This window comes from Alosa alosa, chromosome 10 (assembly GCF_017589495.1).
Source record: "Alosa alosa isolate M-15738 ecotype Scorff River chromosome 10, AALO_Geno_1.1, whole genome shotgun sequence".
Taxonomy (NCBI): Eukaryota; Metazoa; Chordata; class Actinopteri; order Clupeiformes; family Clupeidae; genus Alosa; species Alosa alosa.
Window position 1 is genome coordinate 26469521 of NC_063198.1, and position 25561 is coordinate 26495081.

Here is a 25561-nt window from a genome sequence, read left to right on the forward strand (position 1 = left end):
AAACATAAACGTGTGCACGCACACATGCACACAATTAAAGAATTTCTCAGAATTATGAACAGGCAAGATGGGGGTGGGGTTGTATAAAATGAATTTTACATGTGAAATCTATGAACTAATCATGTTTTGGTACTTGTTGTCTAGCAGATACCAGTGAGAATTGAGTGTGGCTAATGCAATTTAGTGAGACAGTTAGAATCATATAGGCCTTTCAGCGTGATTTATTTTTGTGGAAAAAATGTGCTGGACTGGGCGGCGGTCATATTTTGTAACGCTCTGCGGTACATCTAGTTACATACAGTATATGACAGTGATTTCCTTCCTCCAGCATCTCTCTATCTTTTTAGATATCACACTTGTTACTGTAAACATCAAGAATTGCAGTTGGAAGAATGTGTAAATGTATTTACAGCAAAAGTAGGCCTACAAACATTGTTTCCTGACTATTGATGCTGTTCATTTTCAGTTTGTAAAGTTTAGGCAAATAAGAGGTAACGTTAGGAATCGCTGATCAATGTGATTGGTTAGGCTGGACCAATGATTTTCAAGTTAATGCTATGACTACGTCCATCAACCATGCTAGTGTTGGAAAGTTTTCCCAATCATGAATCCCCAAACTCTATTCACAAAGTGAATTAGTTTGGTTTTACCCGCCTATTCACCCTTGTCACACTGGGCAAAAATGAGGCTTTGGTTGCAGAAAGTTTGGAAAGTTGCTGTGAGTTAATGGAGTAATAGTTTATATTTCTTACCAATGACAGAACAAATAACTATTTTTTTCACCACCGTTTCCAGACACGGACATCCATCGGCAGTGGATTGCCAAAATAAAGTGCGATGTTGGGCTGTATTTTGACATTTAGCCGAGATACCACACCAATCAGTCTCTTTCCAGCGTTATATGGGTGATGATGCAAACCTCTATCCTGTAGGGAGGGAAAGTAATCTCATCGCTAACTACTGGTTGTGTTCCCAGAGTTTAGCGGAGTGGATGGGATTTTGTTTAGAAAAAATATATCTCGGTGCACATTGGGATCTTAATTTAATGCCTTCCATATGTGAGGCACTGGGGTCACCTCTATTGCTTCCAGTGGTCATACCTAATTTTTAGGATCAGTTGAATTGTTTTGATTTTTTGTCTTAACATGGTGATAACAAACTACAGTTGCATGTGACGTCACAGGTTCAGTTGGGCGCCTAATGTCTAACTGATCAATACGGCAATTTGCTTAACTGGATTAACATGTTTTTGTAATAACGGAGCGTGGTGTGAACCGCGTGGTGATTACCTTTATGTCTGGATAACTGGTGTTGTGCTTCGACTCACATGAAGAGCTGGCAGTAAGTGTTAAGTGTCAATGCTAACCAGGCTAATAAATAAACCATGCTACCGTGAGTAACGTCGAAGGGTAAAGTCACGTGACTTCTTTTGTAGTCCGTTTATGAAACAAAAGGAGCAATTTCGATTTTTTAAAATAAGGCAAAATAGGGCCTGCCATTTTCAGTTAGAAGATTATTACTGTATGCACACTGAAAAATATTTTTGGTTGATAACTTCGCTGATTTGGCTTCACAATATTTTTTTAAAAATAGGTCTATGGGACTTAACATTGGAGCTGCTCTTCGATAGGAACTCAACCACTTGGGTCGCTGGTTTTCACTTTCCCTCCCTATTTTTATTTATTTATTTATTTATTTATTTATGTATTTATTTATTTTTTATTTGCAAACATCATTGACATTACAGAAAATGCAACACTACGACATGCACATGAATACTACATACGACAAACAGACGTACATTACATAAACACATACTGTAACTTAACAAGACATCACATTGACTTGGCTACAAACATAACACAACATAACATTAATAACAGAAAGGCTAAGGATGATTTCGTCCAGGATGATTACAGATATGATTATCAGGGATGAAATTGATGACCGGAATGAAAAGAAGGGGGATGGGGGGTGCGGATGATGGTAGCTCTGAGTGTGAATGAGGTGGTGTTGGGATGGGGGGTGGGGATGGGGGTGAGGGGTAGTGAGTATGTGAGGATGTATGTGTGTGTGTGTGTGTGCGCATATGTATAAGGCTGGCTTGCTGTTGGGCCAGGGGGAGAGAAGCTGGAACATAGAGAGGGAGGGTTTCAGAGGAGAGGAGTTGTAATTATTCTATTAATGATAAGTATAATAATAGGAATAACTGATTGCCTGGTTGATTGCCTGACTGACGACCAACCACACCTCGCCCCCAGACCTTCACCCAACACGCCACTCTTGACCTAAATATGTACAGTATGTGAATGGCTAGGTTGAGGGGTCTATCTAGAGTGTAGCATTAAAAGAAGTGGGCATGCATGGTGAATATCTGTCAGGATTTCCCCATGCACACCACACTTACCCTGTGTAAGATGTATGCCTCCTCAATGTGTGCATTAAAATAAGTGAGGCATGCAGATAGACACCTGATGAGGCATCTACCTGCACTCCACTCTTACCCTAGCCTGTTTTGTAATTTTTGTTTATGTATGTCACCTAACATGTAGTGCGATTAAAAGAGTAAAAGCGTGCTGTGTGCTTCCAGGACAAAGGCGTGTGCATGGTATGAGGAGGGTGCACACCGGGGGCCCAGGGCTAATAGATAACCCACAGGACCCAACCAATGCCAAAACCACACAGCGACCATGGGACCGGAGTCTCCCAAGCCATCCAATGGGGCCCCGGCAGAATAACGATGGGAGAGGCAGAGAGAAAGAGTGAAATTAGTAAAGTTATCAGAGAATGTAAATAAAAGGGGGAGGGAAAGAAGGGGATGCTATTTATATTACTAATAATAATAATAATAATAATAATAATAATAATAATAATAATAATAATAACAACAATAATAGTTCAGCTACCCTCCCTGCCTAGTGTTCGATGATATGTGTATCTGTTGATGAAGTGTGTTATGATCGTGTGGAGATGGAACTCAGGCAAAGAGGGTCAGGACTGTAAGTAGGTGATAAAGGGGTACCAAGGAGAGGTTGTATCCTGAGTATTGATTAAGTTTGTAGTTGATAGGTTTTCTAATGATATATAGTCTGTTAACAAGTTTTTCCAATGAGTGATGTGAGCTTTTTTCTTAGATTTCCAGTTCATGAGGATTGTTTTTTCTTGGCGATAGTCAGCTACCAGCAGTGTTTTATTGCAGGAGTTGCTTAAATTGACTGTGGATGTATCACCAAGTATGCATAAGGAAGGGATGCTGGGATGTGACAGCCAAAGATGGAAGAGAGATTTTGTGACACTCACCCAGAAGTGGTTGATTGGAGTGCAATGCCAAACCGCATGAATGTATGTATCTGGGTTATTTTGTGTGCAGTGAGTGCAAAGATCGAGCCAAACCCCATTTTAGCCAATTTATGTGCAGTGAAGTGGAATCTGTGAAGAACCTTGTATTGTATTAGTTGTAGATTACTATTCTTTGTCATGAGGTAGATGTTTTTGCACATTTTGGTCCAGAAGTCGGCACCGGGAGTAATTGATAAGTCTGATTCCCATTTGTGATATGGCAGGCCAATTGTTTTTCTGAGCGAGATATAATTTTGTAAATTTGGGAGAGTATTTTTTTGGGAGAGGGAATATTAAGCAGCTCTGAGATTGGTGGGGAATGTCAAGGTTAGCTGTCTGGATGTTAATTTTCCTAGGATAGATGATTTAATTTGCAGGTATTGTAAGAAGTGTTTACTCTCGATGCCGTGCTTCTGGACCAAACAGGAAAATGAGGCCAGATTATTGTCTTGAAGAATGTGTTGAAGGTGAGTGATGCCCTTTCCCATCCATGTGTGAAAGTTAAGTTTTTTATTGACGGTGAAATCTGGGTTATTCCAAATTGGGGTGCGAATTGATGGTGCTATAGGTGAATCAGTGATGTGGTAGAATCTCCACCAGGCTGTCAGAGTAGCTGAAATTGTTGGGGCTTTGAAGGATGGATGTTTTTGACCGACTGACTGCAGAAAGGGAGATCTGAGATTTTAATTTCTTTACAGATTGTTTGTTCTAGGTCTAACCAGGTGTTGTCTGAGGGGTGGGGTGTAGCCATTTGTGGATGAAGTGGAGCTGGTTGGCCAGGGCATAGTGCTGGAAGTGTGGGGCCTCTAGTCCTCCCATTGCTTTTGGTTTTGGAGAGTGGCGAGTTTGATCCTTGGGGTCTTATCTTTCCAGTAGAATTTAGTGATTAATGAATCGAGAGACTTAAACCAGAGGGTGGTGGGCTGGGTTGGAATCATAGAGAATAGATAGTTTATTTTGGGCAGTATTGTCATTTTGATTACTGAGATTCTGCCCATGATGGATAATGGGAGGTTCTTCCAGCGTTGAAGGTCATCATCTATTGAAGTGAGTAGGGGAATAATTTAGGCTAAATAAGTCTGACAGCCTGGGGAGACTTTTATCCCTAAGTAAGTGATATAGTTAGTGCAGAGTGGGATAGGTGAAGAGTTGGCTGTCACATCCCAGCTGTTGGGATGTAATGGGAGAACTGCAGATTTATTCCAATTGATTGAGTATTCAGAAATTTTAGAGAATGTGTCAATGAGTTTGATGGTTTCTTCTACTGATGTTGTGGGGTCTTGAAGAAAGAGAAGAATGTCGTCAGCATAAAGGCTGATTTTGTGATGCATATATGGAGTCTGGACACCTTTGATGAGGGGGTTCTGACGGATGGCAGCTACTAGGGGTTCAATGAAGATTGTAAATAGTGAGGGGGGAGAGTGGGCACCCTGTCTAGTTCCCGGTGAAGAGTGAAACTTTGTGATGTTAGTCCATTGGTGATTACTGTGGCTGAAGGAGAGGTATATAGAAGTTTAATCCAGTTAATGAGCGACTCCCGAAGCCAAACCTCCCTAATGTGGAAAACAGGAAATTCCAGTTCACCCTATCAAAAGCTTTTTTCTCGTCCAGAGTTGCTATGATGGTATTATCTTGAAATTTTGTAGAGTGATACATTATATTTAACAGTCTGCGGGTGTTGGTGGATGAAATTCTACCTTTAATGAAGCCTGTTTGGTCTGGGTGGATAATGGATGGGGTGACCTCTGTTAATCTGTGTGCTAGCATTTTTGCGATTATCTTATTGTCCACATTGAGGAGAGAAATTGGTCGGTAGCTGGATGGCAATGTTGGGTCCTTATTGGGCTTGAGGAGCAGTGAAATTGAGGCTGTGGTGGAACTAGTTGGAAACGCGTCCTTTCTGTTTTGATTCATTAATCATTCTGATGAAAAGTGGAGCTAAGATGGTCCAAAATTGTTTGTAGAACTCAGCAGGAAAGCCATCCAGACCTGGTGCTTTATTATCGGGCATCTGTTTCAGGGCATCAAACAGTTCTTGTTGAGTTATAGGTGATTCTAGGTTTTTATTTGGTCTCATTGAGTTGTGGTAATTCGATGCTGTTTAGGAAAGAGTCTATGAATTCCTGGTTGGGGTTTATTTCTGAAGAATATAGTTTATTGTAAAACTGGTAAAAACATGATTTATTTCTTCAGGTGAGCTGGTTAGCTTCCCTGCTGAGTTCTTTATGACCCGGGATTGTTGATTTTTCTTTGTTACGTTGGATTTGATTTGCTAAGTATTTACCTGATTTATTGCTATGGTGGAAGTTTTCCTGCCTTAGGCGGTGAATCATAAATTGAGTGTGTTTATTGAGTATTTCATTGAGTTTGAATTTATGTTTCCTAAGTTTTGCCTGTGTTTCTTCAGTTGGGTTGCTTGCATTGGTTTCTTCTAACTGTTTAATTTTATTGTTGAGTTCTACTTCCTGTTCTTTTTCCTTCTTTTTTTTTTGTATACTGAATATGAGATGATTCTTCCTCTGAGTACTGCTTTTCCTGTTTCCCACAGAAGGGAAGGAGATGATTCAGGGAGCCGTTCATTTCTAGAAAGAATGGCCACTCTCTCCCAACAAAACTAATGAAATTTGGGTCTTGTAAGAGGGATGTATTAAAGCGCCATTTGCTAATTGGTGGCTGTTGGTTCGTTATGTTCCATTTAATTGTAACTGGGGCATGATCGCTAATGACTATGGGATGAATAGTTGAATCAGAGATATTTTTCATTATAGAGTTGCTGGTTAGAAAATAATCAATACGGGAATAGGAGTGGTGGACCGGAGAGAAAAAAGAGTAGCATTTGGAGTCTGGGTGCTGAAGCCGCCAACAATCGCCAAGGCCAGAATCGCTCATGAACTGTTTTATTGTTTTTGTGGATTGCCAGATTCGTTTGCTTTTAGAGTGATCAGATCTGTCAAATGTGGGGTCTAACACTGTATTAAAAGTCGCCTGCAATTATGATGGGACAGCCAGATAGAGTTGAGATGGAGGTGAAGAGGTTCTGAAAAGAAAACTGGGTTGTCTGTATTAGGGCCATAAACATTAACAATTGTTACAGGGTATTGTGAATTGAGATGTTTATGATGACAAAACGTCCTTCTGGGTCTGTGATGGTGGCGTTATGGATGAATGAGATTCTTTTGTTAATCAGAATGCAAACTCCCTTTGTTTTGTATTGTAATGAGATGAGAAAATGTGATTGAATTGTCTTGATTTGATGCGGGTGTAGTCTAATTCTGAGAGATGAGTTTCTTGTAGGAGACATATGTCAGCTTTTAAACTATCCAAATGATTTAAGATTTTGAGCCTCTTTGCCTGAGATCCAATCCCACGGATGTTCCAGGTCAGGAATGTAAGTGGTACCATGTTGTGATTGTACAGTTATGAAAATGTTTGATAAGGTGGGTATTGTGTGTGTGAGAGTGTGTGCAGGTGTCAGTTAGATAGGAGAGGGGGAAGGGGGGGTGGAGGAATAGGTATGTAATGTGGTGTGCGAATGAGATGTAAAGAGTAGGGGCTGAGAAGAATATAGAGCATAAAGAGGTAGGAATTTGGTTCTGGAGTGGTGACAGCATGAACATTTCCTGTTTAGCATTGAAAACATACAGATCATAATTTGACTTTAGCCTATAGACATAATAAACAAAACAGACAGGACACACAAGCAAACATGTATAGACAAAACACCATGAATAACATTAAACATTGAGAGAGCAAAAGAGAATGGGTGGGTAGGGGAGCAAAAGGAATGAAACATAAGAAGAGAGAAAGAGAGGTGATCCAAGCATCAGTAGGCAGTGGGTTAGAGAGAGTTGAGGGGTGACAATGTTATAATCAAGATGAATGTTGGCATGAGGTATGATGTGCTATAGCCAGGTGGTGATATTGGGGTTGCGATACAGAGTTCCATTGACATACAGTTTATCGACTGACAGTGCTGCTCGTTTGCCCTCTTGCCTGAGTTGTTTCATTATGGGCAAGAGGGCTCTTCTTCTTTCCTGTATTACTTGTGGGAATTGGTCGTTTAGTCCGAATGAAGTGCCTTTCAGTTCTTTCCCTTTGCTTTTGATGAGTTCTTTGTGTTTGAAGTGTTCGAACTTGGCGATAATCGGAGGAGGTTTTTTATTGTCTTTGGAAGTGAGACGGTGTACACGGTGGAAGGTAATCTTGTCAACTGTTTCTGGCGGTAGTTTGAGAGATGACTGCAAGAATTCTTTAACTGCTTTCTCTGGGTCGTCGGGTGTATCTTTAGAAGTTGGCAGGGGAATTCCGGAAAAAATGAGGTTATCGCGCATGCTGCGGCACTGGAGGTCTAGGATTGTTTCTTTCATGATCCGATTTTCGCTGGTGAGTTGATTAACATGGTCGGATAAGTTTGTGATATTTCCTTTGAGTTCACGGTTTTCTAATGCGAGTGTGTCGATCTGTGATTTGGAAAATTCGAGGCTGGCTTTTAAGTCCTTAATATCTGCGTGCAGATGTTCCAGCAGCATGTTACCTCTGATTTGTGTGGATTCTAATGTCTCTGATAACTGTCTGGTCTCTCAACACAGACAGACTGCAGAAGCCAAACATAAAGGTCCTTCATGATGGTGTCATCTCCATTGTCTGTGACATACCCAAGCATTTTGGTGAGGCCACTGACTGCCAACTTTACACTGGAGATGAACCCCAGTCTTATCTAAAAACAAAGACATCAAAAGAGTGCATCTGGAGACCTGTCCTGCCAGTTTACTGTGAACAAAGATGATTTATTCGGACGTCTGCAGTCAGTGAGAAGCAGAGGGGTGAGCTGTGATTATACAGTGAACACAGAACCTCCGTCACTCTCTCCACGCAGTGACCCTTACAACTTTACAGGTCAGATATCACACTTGTTAAAAGTGAAAGTAAAAAGCCCATTTCATGTCTCTCATTGCTAATATACCACATTCCTTTCAGCAGGTTTACGTCTTATCACCAGAAAAGCATATCTGCCATCATCACAGCCAGGTATGCAATTTCGTACCTGTAGAAATATTTTGTGCATGATTTGCAAATGCATGTAATGTTCCTCCCTTTCTACTTCATGTGTGGTGCTGAAGTTGCGCAACACTCAAGTGACGAGTATGACATTTTGGCCTGTTTTTTCTGCCTCTCTGAAGAGCCAATCAGCCCATCGCTTTCTGACCAGCCAGGTAGACAATTAGCATAGAGCCCACAGCCCATAAACCCATTCAGCAAAGCCCATATTAAATGGCCAGTATTTACTCCATAAAAACGCAAGTGACTTAACAAAAGTGGCTTGACTTAACCCACCAAGTAGCTCTAAAACAATATATATATATATTAGGGCTGTCAAAATAACTGATTAATTTCGATGAATTAATTTGAGAAAAAATAACTGATTAAAATAATTAGTGCAGATTAATCGATTCCGTATGACCTTTGACCCCGAGCCATTCTAGTCAGTAAAAATTAGACTGTAAAATGAAGGAGAGAGAAGAAAACATGCTGCCTGGATCATTGACTGGAACATTTACTTTTAAAAAATGGCCTGATGGTATTGATAAAAATAAAGTGTTGAAAATAAAGTCCTCTGCAATGTCTGCAGCAAGGAATTTGCATATCACCGGAGTTCATCAACTCTATAGTCGCACATCAATGCAAAGAAATAAGTGTTGACATTGAGGGGAGTGTTTGTTACACAGTTTGTTACTCTGGACTGCATGCTGTAGATACACTGTAAACAATGCCCCTCTAATGTCAAGTGTGCGTTTGTTATTTATAACCAGGTATATGCATTTAGTTAACAAACCTAATACTTATTTAATACACATATCTGGAGTAAGTAAATCTAACATGTGTTTTTTCACTGTGCATTTTTAATGTGTCTGATTGCTCACCTTGGTTACCCTTGTCAATTGTCTTCAACTTGTGTGTTTGTGATTTTCTAGATGAACCTGAAATGACCACAAGCTATTCAGTAAGTATAAGACGCTAGGATTTGCTATGATATTTCTGAAGCAGGGTCAAATCAAGGATTTCATATTTTTCTCTACAGCAGCGGTCAGTGACATTTGGGACTTTCTGTCTGGCACATCCTGAAGCGTCCACATCTAAACAGACGGATGAGAAACAACTCTAGAACTGCTTTAACAGAGTGGGAATCATCTGCAAAAGTTATATCACAAGCGAGTAACTTCATGTAATGAGCTACTGTATGGTGTCAACCTTATTTAAAGATGCTGTGTTGAGTTATTTAGTTTAAAGCATCCAAAATTACCTAGAAATAGCATCACAATATGATTGTGACGTCTGGTCAAAAGGGCCTCGGAAACAGAGGGCGTAAGTGACTCAGGAGGGCCTAAACATTGTGTTCAGTGTTAAGTCCTTTGGTTTTTTTTACTAATAATGCTAAAATTAACAAGAATTATTTAATTAGAAATAAAATCATCTTCTCCTTTTGAAAGTAGAAATAGTTGCTCAAGAGCTTTTATTTGATGTATACACCTCAATTTTGCCCAAAATGACACTTATGTCCCTCTGGTTCTCACCTCTCCTTATGCTCTGTGTTGTGTAGATATCCCCTGTATGCATTCAAACCTTTTGTAATACCATGTTGTACCACATGTGGCCGCTGTAGTCAATACAACCCAAGTCAAAATGGAAGAGTGTTGTGTGGGTGGGTTAAAGACAATTTGTAGGCTACAAAATTCCATACAGCTCCCTTAGTCAGTCGGTTATGTTGATGGAGGTGATAAGGCTGCCATATCTGTATGAGAATAATAACATATATTTACAGTTTGGTCATTGTTGACTGTTGACAGACTGATAATGATTAACCCCTGCAATGTCCACATGTTCCAGCTGATTCTGCAGAGTGGTGTCTTATGCACAACAGACAGACTGTTTTACATATTGTTTTATCTACTTTAGAAAATGCCATTAGTAAAAAAAAGTTTATATTGTGTTGATATGTTCGTGGAAATGGTTTCTTTTCAAATTATAATAAAAGCCACTGTTGTCAAAGCAATTATCATGTTTTTTTTTTTGTTTGTTTTTTGTGTGTAAAAAGTCATCTTTGTCAGTATGGCCCTGTTCTGGGAAGTGTAGATCTGAAACCGGAAACAGCTGGGGTATTTTCTTTATGTCATCCAGAAGTTGGTTCCTAAGGTGAATCACATTGCAGCTAAAAGCTGCTTCACCATGTTTAGTTCTGACAGCAGTTTTACATGATTCTGAAATATTGATACAGGTGATTTTGATGATCTTTATAGCCGTTGACAAACAACAAGTCACATGTTTCTGCTACCCCTTGTCAGGCCAATAGAAGCGCCATCTTATGGTCCTTAGTCAATTGCAACAGTGTACAGTTGCTTATGTCAGTAAGCTTTTTGTCATAGCAAAAACATCATATTTGGATGGAGGAAAACTAGATAATTATGAGCTACGTCAGAGCATCACTCTTTGTATGACTCTCATCAGTGTTGTATAGCTCACCTGCAACTGTGCATGTTGTTAAAAATGTACTTTTTAAGTCAGAGTCAGAGGCTCTGTGGTGGCAGAGGGTACCTCATCTTGTAAAAGTGGTTACTGAAAGGCATGATATGTAGCTGTAACTCATACGGCGATCATGTGCCTTGCCTTCAAGCATTATTTTTAATGGTGAAGAAAGAGGATGTACAGCAATCTCAATCACAGTGATATATCTTCCATTTAACTCAGATAGGAGATGATTTGGAGTTTCTCCAGCTTCTGTTTATGCCCCCCCCAGCCCCAGATGTCATCATTCAGTAACCAAGAAGGAACTTCCTTGAATAGTAACGGGTTCTAAGGCAGAATAAGATAGTGTGGGCCATAATAAAGCTCTGCTCAGGGCAGAAGTCCTCACACAGCTGTTATCATGACCACAACAGAGAGCTGTGTGAATGCTATCGCCCTCCCTCAAAACCCTTCACTTCCTCCAGACACCCCCACAACTCCCTCTTTGAATTTGTAATTGAGATTTGTGCCATAAAACATATAAACCATCTGGTGGCCTTCCAGCAACCAAAGCCAGCAATCACTCCTTTCACCTGGAGTGATGTCATCACCTTGAAGTAGCTGATCGTGACATCCTGGCATCTGCCTGCCAAGACCAGGGCTGTCAACTCTCATGCTTTGACACATCTCACTCCTTTATGTCACACATGTCTTTCTCACTCTAATTGTTTGTACACTTCTCGCTTTTAATTAAACTGACAACGAGATCTAGACAGTGCATTAGCCTATGGCAGACATAAGGTGGATTTAAAACATTCTGGCAGTTATGATGCATGTACATCTGACTATATGTCTCAAAACAGTGTCTTTATCAACTAATCACCAACTAAACTAACCATTAACTGAACCTAATGTAACCGTTACGTTAGATTATGTCCAGTAAGCCTATATAATGGTAGGTTCTTCATTCACATTCAGAAATATCAGTAACATTGAAACTAAGTAGTCTAACTTTAGGCTATTTGGTCAGGTGTGCAAAAAGGAAGACATGATAACAGTTTATCCTGAAGAGTTAGGAGAGGAGAGGCAGAGGGGCCTTCCAAAGAAGGTGGGGAAAGGAGAAGAGGGAGTAAAAGAGTGAGCCAGATAACAGGTCCTGATGAATGCTCTACAAATAACAATATGTTAATAATAAATGTAGCCTATTTAGGTACATGTGTTGACAATGTTTCACACGTGCGATGCACATACTGTACACTTTCACCTGCCCCAACTCTCACTCTTAGCTGATCTAAAAAGAGCTGAACAATATGCGATGAAGATCTGCATACATGTGTACAGTGTTCAGTGAGGGTTGTGGGTTTAAGGCAGGGGTCTCAAACTCAAATGAGCTGGGGGCCAATTCTGCCAACGTCATCTGATTGGAGGGCCGGCTATTTCTGAAAATGCAATGTTCTTTTTTTCAAATACCACACAAAACTGCAAACAGAAAGTGCAAGTGTTTTTATCTAGTTTTAGACACCTGTGCTAGCAACCTTAGCTTATAAATAAAATAATGATAAAATAAATATTAATACAAATTATAAAATAAATGAAAAACATAAAAACAGGTGTGTGTGTTTCACACCAAATAAAAATATTTCCTCTCATAACTTTTTTAAACCTGGCAAACTAGGCATCAGGGTTAAGAAAGCAACACCATTGGATTTTTATAATATTTCAATATTATTTTATAAAATTTCAAAAGGCCATGGCTTGAAAGTGGTCAGAGATGAAGTCCTACTGTAAATGTAAAAATCTTTGAGTAAAACAAAAGTTTATGAAGGGGGTAAATTTACCCATGTAATTTGTCACTGGATGGCAAGCACCTCAAATTATGCACCTTTCAGTAAATACTGGATGAAGATATTTAAGCAGGTTTACTTTCCTTTTTTCATATTACCCACATAACAAATTAACAGGAAAACACCTAAGATGTATACCAACACCTAATATGTTGTGGTTTAGTTTAATAGATTACTACAATATAGGCCTACAATAAAGTATTCTGGTCAAACAGTTCCTATCGCGGGTAATCTGCAATACCCAGAAGTTCGCATCATATTGCGGTTGACTTTGTAGTTCTTTAGAGCCCTATTTCTACTAGCCCTGCTGTCTGTACCACATCCATTACGGACACCATCATCACGATTACCACTGCAACCTCCAAGCTATGTTGGGCAGAGGGTCGAAACAAGCATGGTATGCTTAGTGGACACCGTTGTATACACGCACCTCCATTCACAGACGACATTGACTATCACTGTCATAGACGATCGATCATAATCTCCAAAAGGATATTCTCCTTCAGAATTAGAATAGGTGAATAACATAGCTTACCTAAGACTTCATTGCACGTGAACGTTTTTCAACATTTGGTGTAGGCCTATTTCTGCTTAATTTCTGCTTCAATTATTGCAACATATGGCCTGCATCGCTTCCGCGTCATTACATATGCACGTCTTTGTGTTTCTCGCGTGTAATACAAGTATTTCCTGAAAACTTTGCGCAGCGATTTTGGGTTTGAATCAAGCTATGGATGTCTTGCACATAGTGGAGCAGAGTAGGCCTATAAAGGAGATTTGTCACCGTACCTGGATCTATCGTCTATTTTAATCAGTATCGTTGTTTGTCGCAATTGATAGCCTCAAGGGCCGGATTACATTATTATTTTGTCATACGTCGCGGGCCGGAATTGGGCAGGACGCGGGCCGGATTTGGCCCGCGGGCCGGGTGTTTGAGACCCCTGACTTAAGGGAAGAGGAGAGACCGCATAGTCTGTCTGCCTCTCCACCCTCTCCATGTTTGTGTTTGTATACTGTCTGTCCACTAGCCACTTTTTACCACTGTCTTACTGCTTCACTGTTTGCATGCTATATTAGCACATATACATAACCCCTCCCTCCATCCCACAGCCGGATTATGGCCACACTTATACTGTACCTATACTTAATACTGATGATTTTGATACCATAGATTTAATAGAGACCCAGTCAGACCAATAGTATGAAAAATCAGGAACAGAGTTTATTTAAATTGATGTGCATCAAGGGAGAGACAGCATGACTTCACCTAAAGATCCATCAGCTGCTCTAACTAGACAAGGAAATAGTTTAAGTATCCTTCCAGGCTGACGGGAGATGGCGTTGGTCATCCCATCTCACGTGGACTACACTGAATCAGACCCTGATTAGTGGCAGCCTAGCAATCCGGAGCAGATAGCTACTGACACAGCCATGCAGAACAGTGAAACACTGCAAAGTCATAATATTCCTGCTTATCTCTAAACACAGTCACACAGATATATACACAGGGACAGTACAGATATCATACAGTCATTACATAGAATCATACTTTTAGTATCAAAGTGACCTACTAATGAGAAATGCAGAACATTAAACCACATATTGGAATATTGGACATAATGCAGAACATTAAACCACATATTGGAATATTGGACATAATGTTCTATTCCACTTTCTCTCAATATAATCAATATTTGTATAATGGCTGTAACCCTATTACGTCAACCCATTCTTGCACTGATATAGTTTTTTTTTTTATATTACCTTGTCTACTCTCTTATATGTCCATATTTATTTTATGCTGGTCTCTAGACTTTATTCTTGCGCTGTTGGACTTACTCATTTGCACCATCACCATGACACTCTCACAGAGCACCTTACCTTACTATGCACAGAGAATCACAGGCTCAGTCCCTGCCTCAGTCATTGCAAGCGCTTCATGCTTAATCACCCCTAAACACACTATGTGGATACTGTTTTAGACTTGATGCAGATTTAGTGTTATTTAGTATAATTTGTATTTTAGTATATTCTTTATCTTCTACTGTCCTTATTGCTTAGTTGTGTTTTTTATATTATTTACTTTTATTACTTTTTTTGCTGTTAGTGCATGTTGTGTGCGATGTCTGTACAGTATTAGCCTGACGAGCCAGACCCACGCTACTGAGACCTTGAATTTCCACTTGGGGATCAATAAAGTATCTATCTATCTATCTATCTATCTATCTTATTTCAGTGGGTCACATTGTGTGTCACATGGTGTATACTTTATTCTAGTGTGAGACATACTTATCCTGACCACATGTGCACATACTCACACGTTCTCATGCATTTGGTGTTTCAGGCAGTGATCTGAAAAAAGACTCAGAGGAGGATGTGGTAAGGCTGATAGCTTTATGTACCTCAGATGCACTTTTCAAGCACTTCTCTTAAGTTGGACCAAAAACCTCATCTTATTTCTGTACAGTATTAAAGGATATTTTCAATAACTAAACCTATGCACTTTGTTTCCCTCAGTCCAACCCGTGTCATGTGTACAGCACCATTCCTGACACACTGGACGTTTCCACCCAGCAGGGCCCCACCTACAGCTTAGCACAGGCAGGAAGGGACCCACACACCACCCAGCAGGGCCCCACCTACAGCTTAGCACAGGCAGGAAGGGACCCACACACCACCCAGCAGAACCCCACCTACAGCTTAGCACAGGCAGGGAGGGACCCACACCACCCAGCAGGGCACGGCTTATAGCTTTCTGCAGGTCTAATTTCACTGGTCCTGTAGTCTTTAAATTAAAGTACAATACAATAACAAAATGTGTACAAAAGCTACTATTATTGTGTCAGTAGACATATAACTGTGCCATCAATGTAGTCAATAGGGCACTGTAATGCAAGTCTATACAGTATGAGGCTGTGGCCAAAATGCTTATATATTTTCTTGTCTTCTGATACATTCTGTCAGTAGTGAAACAGCCTGCAAGAATAAGATGAAAACCTTATGGCCAAGACAGACAACCTAGAGACACATGTTCAGAATGAATGTAGACATATGATATCATTTGGATCCTATGGTAGAATATTCATATAACAAGACAAGATTCCTTATAGTGTATAACAAATTACAGTTAATATGTTGCTAGCACGTGGTCTTGTTTTTCTGTTCTGTCTCCAGTAAATACTAATGTATTCTTATCTACTGAAATGCTATGAAATGACACAGACTTTGTACTCAGGATAACACAGTTAGACTCCAGCTGTACAGTGGAAAATATGTCTTTATTTATTGTTCTTTTCTCTTGGGAGGACAAAATGTGCATAGGTCTTTGAAGCTCTTTACAAAAGCAATGTCCTTAAAACAGGCAAGTGTGGGGTTTCAGTTTGAGCCTGCTCTGCAGCAAAACCCACTAACACTGTGGTTTAAATGCTTACTGGCACAGCTATATGCTCATGTACTACAACAGTTTCTTCAATCTGTCCATGCATTGTTTTAGTCAGTTACTTCTTCTATATGAAATCACCTCAGCTATAAAAATAATGAGGTAGAATGAATTTAATAGCAGAACATTTGTCACTCTTTTATCGATTAAAATCCACACTTAACACATCAGAGTATTCAATTGACAAAAGCAATCAAGGCAAAAACGTCATTCCAACAAACTGTCACATCACCTTTGAAGGTGCTGTTTGTAAGATTTGAATTCACTTTTGTTACATATTTTGATTTTTTCTTACATATTTTGAAGTCAATGGCTAATTTGTGTTCTAGTGTGTGCAGTCACTGACCAACAGAGGTATGGCCCACAGTGTGTAACAAATGGGATTTTGTCTTTCTAATAAATGTTTTTTCCTGGAAGACTTGTACTCTCTGGATGACTGTTTTGTCTGTATGTTCTCGGCATGTTGTGCTCTAAAGGGATATTTCCCTCCAAATCAGCAAGGTTTTTTTCAGTGGTCACCATTTGCTCCTGGATAAGATATGATCTGATTGTCACCATTGTTGGCTATTAACATGGTTTGCTTTGATTGGTGGCATCTGATATTTGTCATCAGCAGGGTGTACTGTGATAGGCAGCTTACACTTGAGACTCGTTGTGTTCACAGGAGTCAAAGACCAAACACAACCACACTGATTCGCCAGTGGAGGAGCCTTTTGGTGCATTCATGGCACTTTGGAATGACAAGGACCGCCCCCATGGCTACTTTGTTTTTCCCACAGCAAGTGTTCATGTGCTTTGCCGTCAGAATGTGTGACAAACACGGATGCAACAACAAGGGTTAAAACATACAGTTGTTTATTTTGTATTAATTAGTGTATTTGCTTAAAATATATTGTAAGACGCTTGTGAAAGAAAGATATGCAGCCTTCAAGTGACAAAAACAGCAAATTCCCAAGTTCACATTAAAACTGTTGGACATGAAAGGCCACATGAACTACAAACAAACTGGGCAACTCTGTTAGCAAAATCTAGCCCCAGTTTCTGACCTCTGACTCACACATTACGTGACGTGAATGACGCAGAATGATGATGTTTTCACTGGGAAAAAGGTTTTTCTGAAGCCCATGAACGCTAGGTTTGTGTAAATAGCATCATCACAATGACAAGATGATAACCACCATTCTCTTTGAAAACATATATCTTAAATAATGTAGCCTATTTCTATATCACTTTGAGCATTAGGGCTGTGACGTTTTAGGAGGCTGTTTAGAAACAAACTACAGAGGAAAAATGAAAATATATTTGAAAAGATATTCATGTGAATTATCCTATACCCTAACCCACAATTTTCCACCCACCATTCTCCTCCATAGCCTACTGGTGTAGCAATAGTGCTGAAAATCTTATGAAATCCAAGCCATGCAATAGGACTGCGAATTACTTGGCAATAAACAAAATTTTTTTTGTCTTACTCATGGAGAGATTTCAGATGTGCAATAACTATAAAAGGCGTTGTCATAAGTTAGGGTGGGTGTTGGTGATTGCTATTGAAATGTTACAACCAAATTGTCCACTGAAATCTGAACTTAAAGGTGCTCTAAGCGATGCTGGGTAACGTCACTTCTGTTGACTTTCAAACAAAACAGAAAGCTACTGTAGCTCGCTACTTCCCGTGCTGCTCCCGTGCAATTGAAACTCTCCTAAACGCGCATCTCATCTGTGATTTGCTGGAACAGTTTGTTATGGGCTACGTTTGTCCAGGTTGTTTTTGTTGCTGTTTTTGGAGCCTGGGCTGTCCACAGAGATCGCGTTTTTTTACAGTGTATTCAGGACACAGACAGCTAGCAGGTTAGGCGATGTTTGCAGTAAGTGACATAAAATGTTTTAGTAGGTGGTGCAAAAACAAGCAAAAAGATTATTAAAGATTAGATAGAATATATAAAGGCTTATAGGCCTACATAATATTGATAATTTAAATGTAAAAATCACATAGGCCTATTATTTAGGAGGATTACCCTTGCAAAAAAGGGGTGAGGGTCTGTTTGTTTCAAATGAGTAGCCCTCCATATGATTTCGGGTCCTTCAGGTAGCCCTCATTCCCAAAAAGGTTGGAGACCCCTGATATACATGATCTCAATAGGTTCCATGATACTGTAACTGAAGGGATGGAACTACAACCATGAAGAGGTTACTCCTGGGAATCTGCTGAATGACAAAAGTCTTGCAAACAAGAAGGGTGGGCGTTTTATCTGGGAAACACTTTATAATTATATATAAAAATATGTTTTAACAGAAATCAATTCTTCATCTTTCAGTGTGTATGCTTCCAGCAGTTCAAATGGTGGTGTAACCAATTTACTCCGCCAGTCAAGGTAAAGGAACACATTGGATAGGGCTACTTATAGTATACATTAATTAACTTCCAGGTTCCCAGAAATGAAAGCAACTGAAAATGCAGGCTAATGGGGGCTATACAGGGTATTTTTGTATTCTTTCAGTGCTGTGTTTACTTAGCTGTATGCATAACCCCATGCACATCTTACGCATGAAATGTTAACGAGTGCAAGACCACATCCTGAGTGAGCAGAGCTTGGTTGGGTGATGTTGTATAGCCTACTATGGTGTGTACATGTATTTTCGGCTGCTGTACCTCATGCAGCCCTCATAGTCAATGTTTCCAGCTGTCTCTTTGATGGTGCACTCAGAAACGAAGGCAGGGTACTCTGTGTCACAGGGAACCATCATGGTGTGACCCCTTTGGCCTTGACCAGCTGGGGACTGTTAGAGAATCGGCAGAGATAGTGATAAAAATAACGGAGTGTCTATTTACACCCCTGGTACGAATAGCCATGGCCACACAGCTGAGCTATTCACACCTGTGACATACATAACAACAAAAAGACGTTGCTCACGTGTACACAGTAAAAAACATAGTGTCAGTTTTACTCTTTAAGAGTTGAATTTAACTCTGTGTCAGATAACATTTGGTCCCACCCTAAATTAGTGTAAAATTTACTCTGTAGCCAGTGTAAGATTTTCAGAGTTAATTTTACTCTATTTTGTGTCACAATTTACAATGAAATGTGTAAAAACATTTAACACTGTGATCTGTTTAGAGTAAAATTATTTCACTACATAGAGTAGTTTCCACTCTAAATAGGCTATTCTTAAAATACACTATATAGTGTATATTTATTTTATTTTATTTTAATGAAATAGTAATGTTTTTAACTGCTATAATATAAGACAATACACACCATCAGGTACTGTAGCACCATTTATTTCCTGATAACTCCTCAGAGATAACAATATGGGACAACATACATAGTGGTGTCATTCTCTCCACATGACATTTGTATGTCAAAAGGCCTTGGATAGGGCAGATCATCAACTTGAAAAGCAACAAAATCTTTCTTAGTCCTAGTCACTTCATAAGCAAAGAAATGTTCTTGGAAAGCTACTGTAAATAAAGGTATGGTGAGCAGCACTGGTTTGTTCTGTATGATCACAACTGATTCAATCTGGTAAAACAGAGGCATTTCACATAGAACTTCACCACAAACGACCAGGTGTTGGCGGTATGCATACCCATTGTGCTTAGCCCACGTCACTTTAATAACCTTATCAAAATTGGACATTTTCATTTGCATAGCAATCACTGAACCACCATTAATCATATTTAAAGACACACTTTTTCCTGGACCAATGTCCAAGCGAATAAACGTTGTTGAGGATCGCCACTTGTGTGCCATATAATTTTGGTGCTTTTTGGCCAATGTTTTTGTGACATTTTTAAAGGACTTCAGTTGTTTCTTGAAAAAATTATGTTTGCCTTCGTATCTCATGCACCAGCTATGGAGTACAGGTCTTATTTTCTGAATGCAGCGAGGATAGTGAATTAGGAAATGGTGTTTTGGTAAAAGTTTTTTCTGAGGATATACCTCCTTAAACAGTTTATGATGTTCAACAATCAAATGTTTCAAATACACACACAGGCCTTGAGATAACGTGGGAGAGAATACAAGGTTTACTATCTGTAATAACAAAATAAGCAGGGCCCAGTGTTGGTTTGTAGAGGCTACCAAATCTCCAAATATAAGGGGAACATTCCTCAGTAAGCACCATGACTGAATTGCGTTTAGTCCCAAATCATTAGACTCTGCACTTAAATTCACAGCCACTGGCCTATTACATCTCTCTGTGAATCCATAATCAAAACTTAATATTCTTGAATTCAGTTCTGCCAGTGTAATGTGTTCTTTCAAATATAAAAACAGCTGCTTTAATTCAAATTGTGCGACGCCTTCTAAAAGATCATGCATTACATCAACTGAGTAGTTCTCAGTTGTATGAAAATATGTAAGTGAATTTAGCAAGCATGATCTCTTCACGCCAAATACATAAGGAAGAGAAGGCTTATTTGCTATTTCTTGACAGTGAGCACTGTGGGCCTCTTTGGTACGCAACACTATTTTGGGAGCCTCTTCGGAGAATTCAGTTTGAAAGTCCTCTTTTTCGGCTAAACAAAACCTACAGCAATACCTTGCACTGAAACTCTCAACCAGACCAAACAAACTATGTAGGCCTAAATTATCTCCAGTGACCTGTATAACACTGCCACGAACACAACCACCATAAAATGGTATATCAATGCCATTACTCTCTAACTGTTTAAGATCACGAACAATAGGATCTAAAATTGCGCTAAAACCGTAACGTTTAATATCTTGAGCATGAAACAAGGCACAAAGATGAATATTGGCCAAAATAGAATTCCACTTTGGTGAGAAATTCCTTAAAGTAAAATAGATTCCACCCATTTTATGAACTCCCTTCTTGGACCCCAAGGGGTTGCCAACTTCGAAGTCGTCATAAAACATTTGGATCTGTATAGTGTGTCTCTCTGATGAAAATAGAGGATGAGTGTTGAAGAAAGAGCCATCATAAATATCTCTGAGTTTTGAATCACTAATATTTGGGCTTTTGAGCATTTCCCTAGCATGTTCACTTTTAAATATTGATTTTAATGTAGATAAAATTGGTATATACATAAATTTGTCTCTAACAACTACTTGGTCATATGTTCCTGTGTTTTTGTTGAGCCTCGAGTCAAATCTTGAGCCAATTACAAGCTCCACTGGCTCCACAGTTTCCCACTTACTGGTAATAAATTTTGATTGTTTGTAATCTGAATTTAGAGCTGTGAATGGATTCTCTAATTGGTTAAAACATCCCTCCACATTCTTGCATGTTTCAGTGTCTCTTTGATCACGAAATACACCCTGGATGACTGACTCTTTTGCATGCTCATGAATTTCCTGCACAATATCCTCCATAGAGGTCACAAAAGAATTAACAACAGACTGGGCTACACCTGCTGCCTTTAGATCTGAAATGACAGAGGCACAACTATTTACAAGGTGTTCTGACGATAATGCTGGCTCTGACTCAACCTCAGCCTCATATGTCTCTTCTGCGGGATTTGCATTAGTACTATCAAGAACAGTTTGACAATGTGGTGGTTCAGTTTCAACAATAACATCACATGCACTATTCACATGACACTTATTCAGATGCTTCCTAAGACCAGAAAAACTATTGAAAAAACGTGAGCATCCCACTTGGTCACATTGAAGATAAAGAGTCCTTCCCGTACAGAGTCCATGTATTACTTTGAGGTGCTTTACTAGATTGTTTGCGTCACCAAAGACATTGCTGCAAAGAAAGCACCTCATTGTTTAATTTCAAGAGTGCCTAACGCATCATTCTCGCTCGCAACTCTGCAATTCTTGGCGTTTCCTTAGTTTTCCCCACGTCAATGTTGTAAATGGTAGTTTGCAGAAAAGTGAACAAGTTGTTCAAGACAGGACTGTAAGATGTACCAAACACATAGTGGGCCTTGAAGAGCTCATCCAGGGCTCCAACCGAGCTGGTGGCTTGGCATGGAAGTGCATGCTTGTCGATGGCAATGAAGAAAGAGTGAATGCTGCTTTTTGTGGGTCCCTGAGCAAGGAGGTAGGGCTGACTGCTTTGAGCGATGTTGTCAAGATGCTGCTGCACGCTTGTTCCCGTCTATAACAAAACACATTCAACAACACTATTTATTAAAACAATAACATGAGATCACTCCAATCTCTAAACAATTTAAGGATTCAAGAATTTTATGTCACATGCATAGAATTACTTTTGCAAAAGCACATGCAGTGAAACTGTAAGGTTCTCCAGAAGAAAGAAAGGTTCAAAGGGAAGAGTGCTGTGTGTGGGATAGGTGCTCGTAGTAGTATGTGGTGTATAACGTTGGTGTGTGTGTGTGTGTGTGTGTGTGTGTGTGTGTGTGTACTGTAGAACTTTGAGTGATGACAGAAATGAGATAGATAAAATGATACAATGATGTTTGAGGGGATGCACGGCTGCAGTGTGTGTGTTTGGGGGTGAGTGATGTTTGAGTGTAGGGTGGTGTTGACAAAGGGGTAGTGGAGTGTGGGTGGGGTGGAGTTGGGGTGTGTGTGTATGATAGTAGAGTGATGTTTGAGGGGGTGTGGTGTTGATGGTGGGGTGGGGGGGTAGTGGAGTGATGTTTGAGGGTGTGTGGTGTTGTTGGCAGGGGGTGGGTGGATAGTGGAGTGATAATTGAGGGTGTGTGGTGAGGGGTGGTGTGATGTTTGGAGTTTGAGGTGTTGTTGGTAGGGGGTGGGTGGTGGTGGGAGGGATGAGGTTTGATTAATGTCTAGTGTACCTTTTGGAATTTGATGAGGTGATCAACTGCATTAGATGCTGATATCTTCCCTGGCCTCTTTCGTCCCTGTGCAGATGGTGGTAGCAGATGTAGCAGCAGTATGATGGCAGACATGTCACTGTCCCAGCCTAGAGGCCAACAAGTATCAGGTTAAAGCGATATTCCACCATTTGGGGAATTAAGCTCATTTTCCACCTCCCCTCGAGCAAAACAATTGATGTTTACCTTTTTCCCGTTCATCCAGCGTTTCTGAGTCTGGTGATACAACTTTTAGCTACAGCCTAGCATAGATCATTGAATCTGATTAGACCGTTAGCTTCTAAGCCTGCTAGCATCGCGTTTAAAGTTACTAAGATTTCCGGTAATTTTCCTATTTAATACTTGTCTCCTCTCAAGTTAGAAAGTGTAATAAGACCAACGGAAAATGAAACGTGGCGATTTTCTAAGCTGATTTGACTTGGAACTATACTCTCACTCCAGCGTAATAATCAAGGAACACCATGGGCACAGCAGCACAATGATATCATGCTGCACCTGAAAATAGTCCCTGTAAGCTAACTTCCAACAACAAGGTTGAGCTGCAGCAGACGTGACTGGATTATTACGCCTGAACGAGAGTATAGTTCCATGTCAAATCAGCCTAGAAAATCGCCACGTTTCATTTTCCGTTGGTCTTATTACACTTTCTAACTTGAGAGGAGACAAATATTAAATAGGAAAATTACCGGAAATCTTAGTAACTTTTAAACATGATGCTAGCAGGTGAGAAGTTAACGGTCTAATCAGATTCAATGATCTATGCTAGGCTGTAGTTAAAAGTTGTATCGCCAGACTCACAGAACGGCTGGATGAACAGGAAAAAAGGTAAACATCAATTGTTTTGCTTTCGAGGAGGTGGAAAATGAGCTTAATTCCCCAAATGGTGGAAATATCCTTTAACATTATGCCATCATTTTCCACCATCCTCAATATATTTAGCAACATGCTTCTCCACATTCAAAGACTTACCTTTTTCAACTTCAGTAGATGTCTCAGCGTTGCACATTAAATCAAGAAGGTCTGTGGAGGGGACCAGTCCATGGCTTTCCTTAATGACTCCTGCTTTGAAAGTGGTAGGCCACCTCTCCAGGAACTTGTTGGCAGTCTGCTCACCAAACATCACTCTAAAATCTTGTTCTATCTGTAGTTTGAAAAAGAAAAAAAGAAGAAAAGGAGGACAACCTGAGTTGGTACCTTGTGCTACATTTTACAATATGTCTCAGTATTCAATGAATGTAGATGCCATACCAGTCCTGGTGTGTCTAGGAACCGTGGAAATACTGAGAAGACCTCTGCTGATTTGTTCTCATCATTGACCATGGCGTGGCGGTACGAAAAGTGACTTTCATCTTTTCACGGATGGTCTCCTCATCAGCAGTGTGTCTCAACAAAGCGATAGCGCATTCCACTTCCTCGTCAGTCAGGACTCTGTCGGCAGTAAAGGGTCTAGTACACCCATGGCCTGGCCCACCAACTTTAGAACAAGACAATTTTGTTGTTGCTGTTAATAACTACACAGTTTTATATCCTCCTTTAAACACATTTCACAGGTTGATAATTCCACCTCATGATAAATATTACCTTTAGGAGATTGACTAACTGCAGGACCTCTTTCCTCAGCAGCTTTTTAGTTGAATTGTCTTCAACCGCCATGCAATGTAGCCTGAACCACTTTCAGGATCGTAGTAATGTTCCTATGTATAAATGTATGCACAGTGTGATATATACATTCATATGATCTCTGAGCTTTGGATAAAAGCGTCTGCTAAATGCATAAATGTAAATGTAAATCTCAGCAGTTCGAAGGGCAAATATATTTTAAAACCTTTACTTACATAGCCATTCTGTGAATATGGGTCTTCAAGGTATGGAAATAGAGCGACAATCCCCTGTGCATACATCACTTTTACACTCCGGGGCGGAGATGTCCTGGTGTATTCAATAATCAACATTCATAGATAGCATTGAACAACATGACCTAAACAATAATTGCGATGTTTAAACAATGTCTCATGATAACATATTTGATCCATGCTTACCCATGTGTTTCCGTCATCTCTGCAGTAAGTATGTTGATGAGCTGTCTTCTGGTTGAATCTGTAATTGATTTTGTTTTCGCATACTCCTCCATGACACGGTCACCTCCAGGCTTTGTCGTCAAGATTTTTTCAATCAGCTAATAAATAAAATGTGCAGAATTGTATTTTGAAAAATACTTGGCAATTATGAAACAAATAAAATGCACCTCAAATTAAACATATGAATCAAACTCCCCACACACACAACTCACAGCTTTTGCTTCATAGTTAATGCGGCAAGGCCTTTTAGGTTGACTTCCTTCGGCTGCAACTGGCTCCTCAGCTGGGTCACACAACGAGAAGTTGAGGATCACTGTGTCTTCAGATGCAATAGAGCATGGAGATGATGTGGACTGAGGGTTACCTGAGCATTGGGAAATAAGAACACAATTACATAGTTCAACACTTCCACTTCAACGATGTGTGTGTAGTCTTATGCAGGTAGGCAGCAATTACCAGGTGCTTCATTGGCCAATGAAATTAGGAAAGGTCCATGGAACTCTTGTACGATCTCCTCAAAAACCTCAGAGTCGACCTCTGTGTTAGACTGGTCATAAACCTTGATGTCCAACCGTCTGTCTTCAGC

General features: G+C 39.9%; 1 protein-coding gene across 3 annotated transcripts; it reads right to left on the reverse strand.

Annotated features, from left to right (window-relative positions):
- Positions 1-19386: 19386 nt before the first annotated feature.
- LOC125302186 lies at positions 19387-24226 on the reverse strand. 3 transcript variants are annotated; one of them, XM_048255250.1, is made up of 4 exons: positions 24146-24226; positions 23867-24038; positions 22859-22986; positions 19387-22194 (listed from the first exon to the last, which is right to left on the reverse strand). In XM_048255250.1, the coding sequence occupies exon 4, from the start codon at positions 21855-21857 to the stop codon at positions 19419-19421; it is 2439 nt and encodes an 812-aa protein (XP_048111207.1). In that variant the 5' UTR covers positions 21858-22194; positions 22859-22986; positions 23867-24038; positions 24146-24226; the 3' UTR covers positions 19387-19418. The 3 variants fall into 3 exon arrangements, with proteins under 3 accessions (XP_048111207.1, XP_048111209.1, XP_048111208.1); XM_048255252.1 differs by having other exon boundaries at positions 24146-24220; XM_048255251.1 differs by lacking the exon at positions 22859-22986.
- Positions 24227-25561: the final 1335 nt, after the last annotated feature.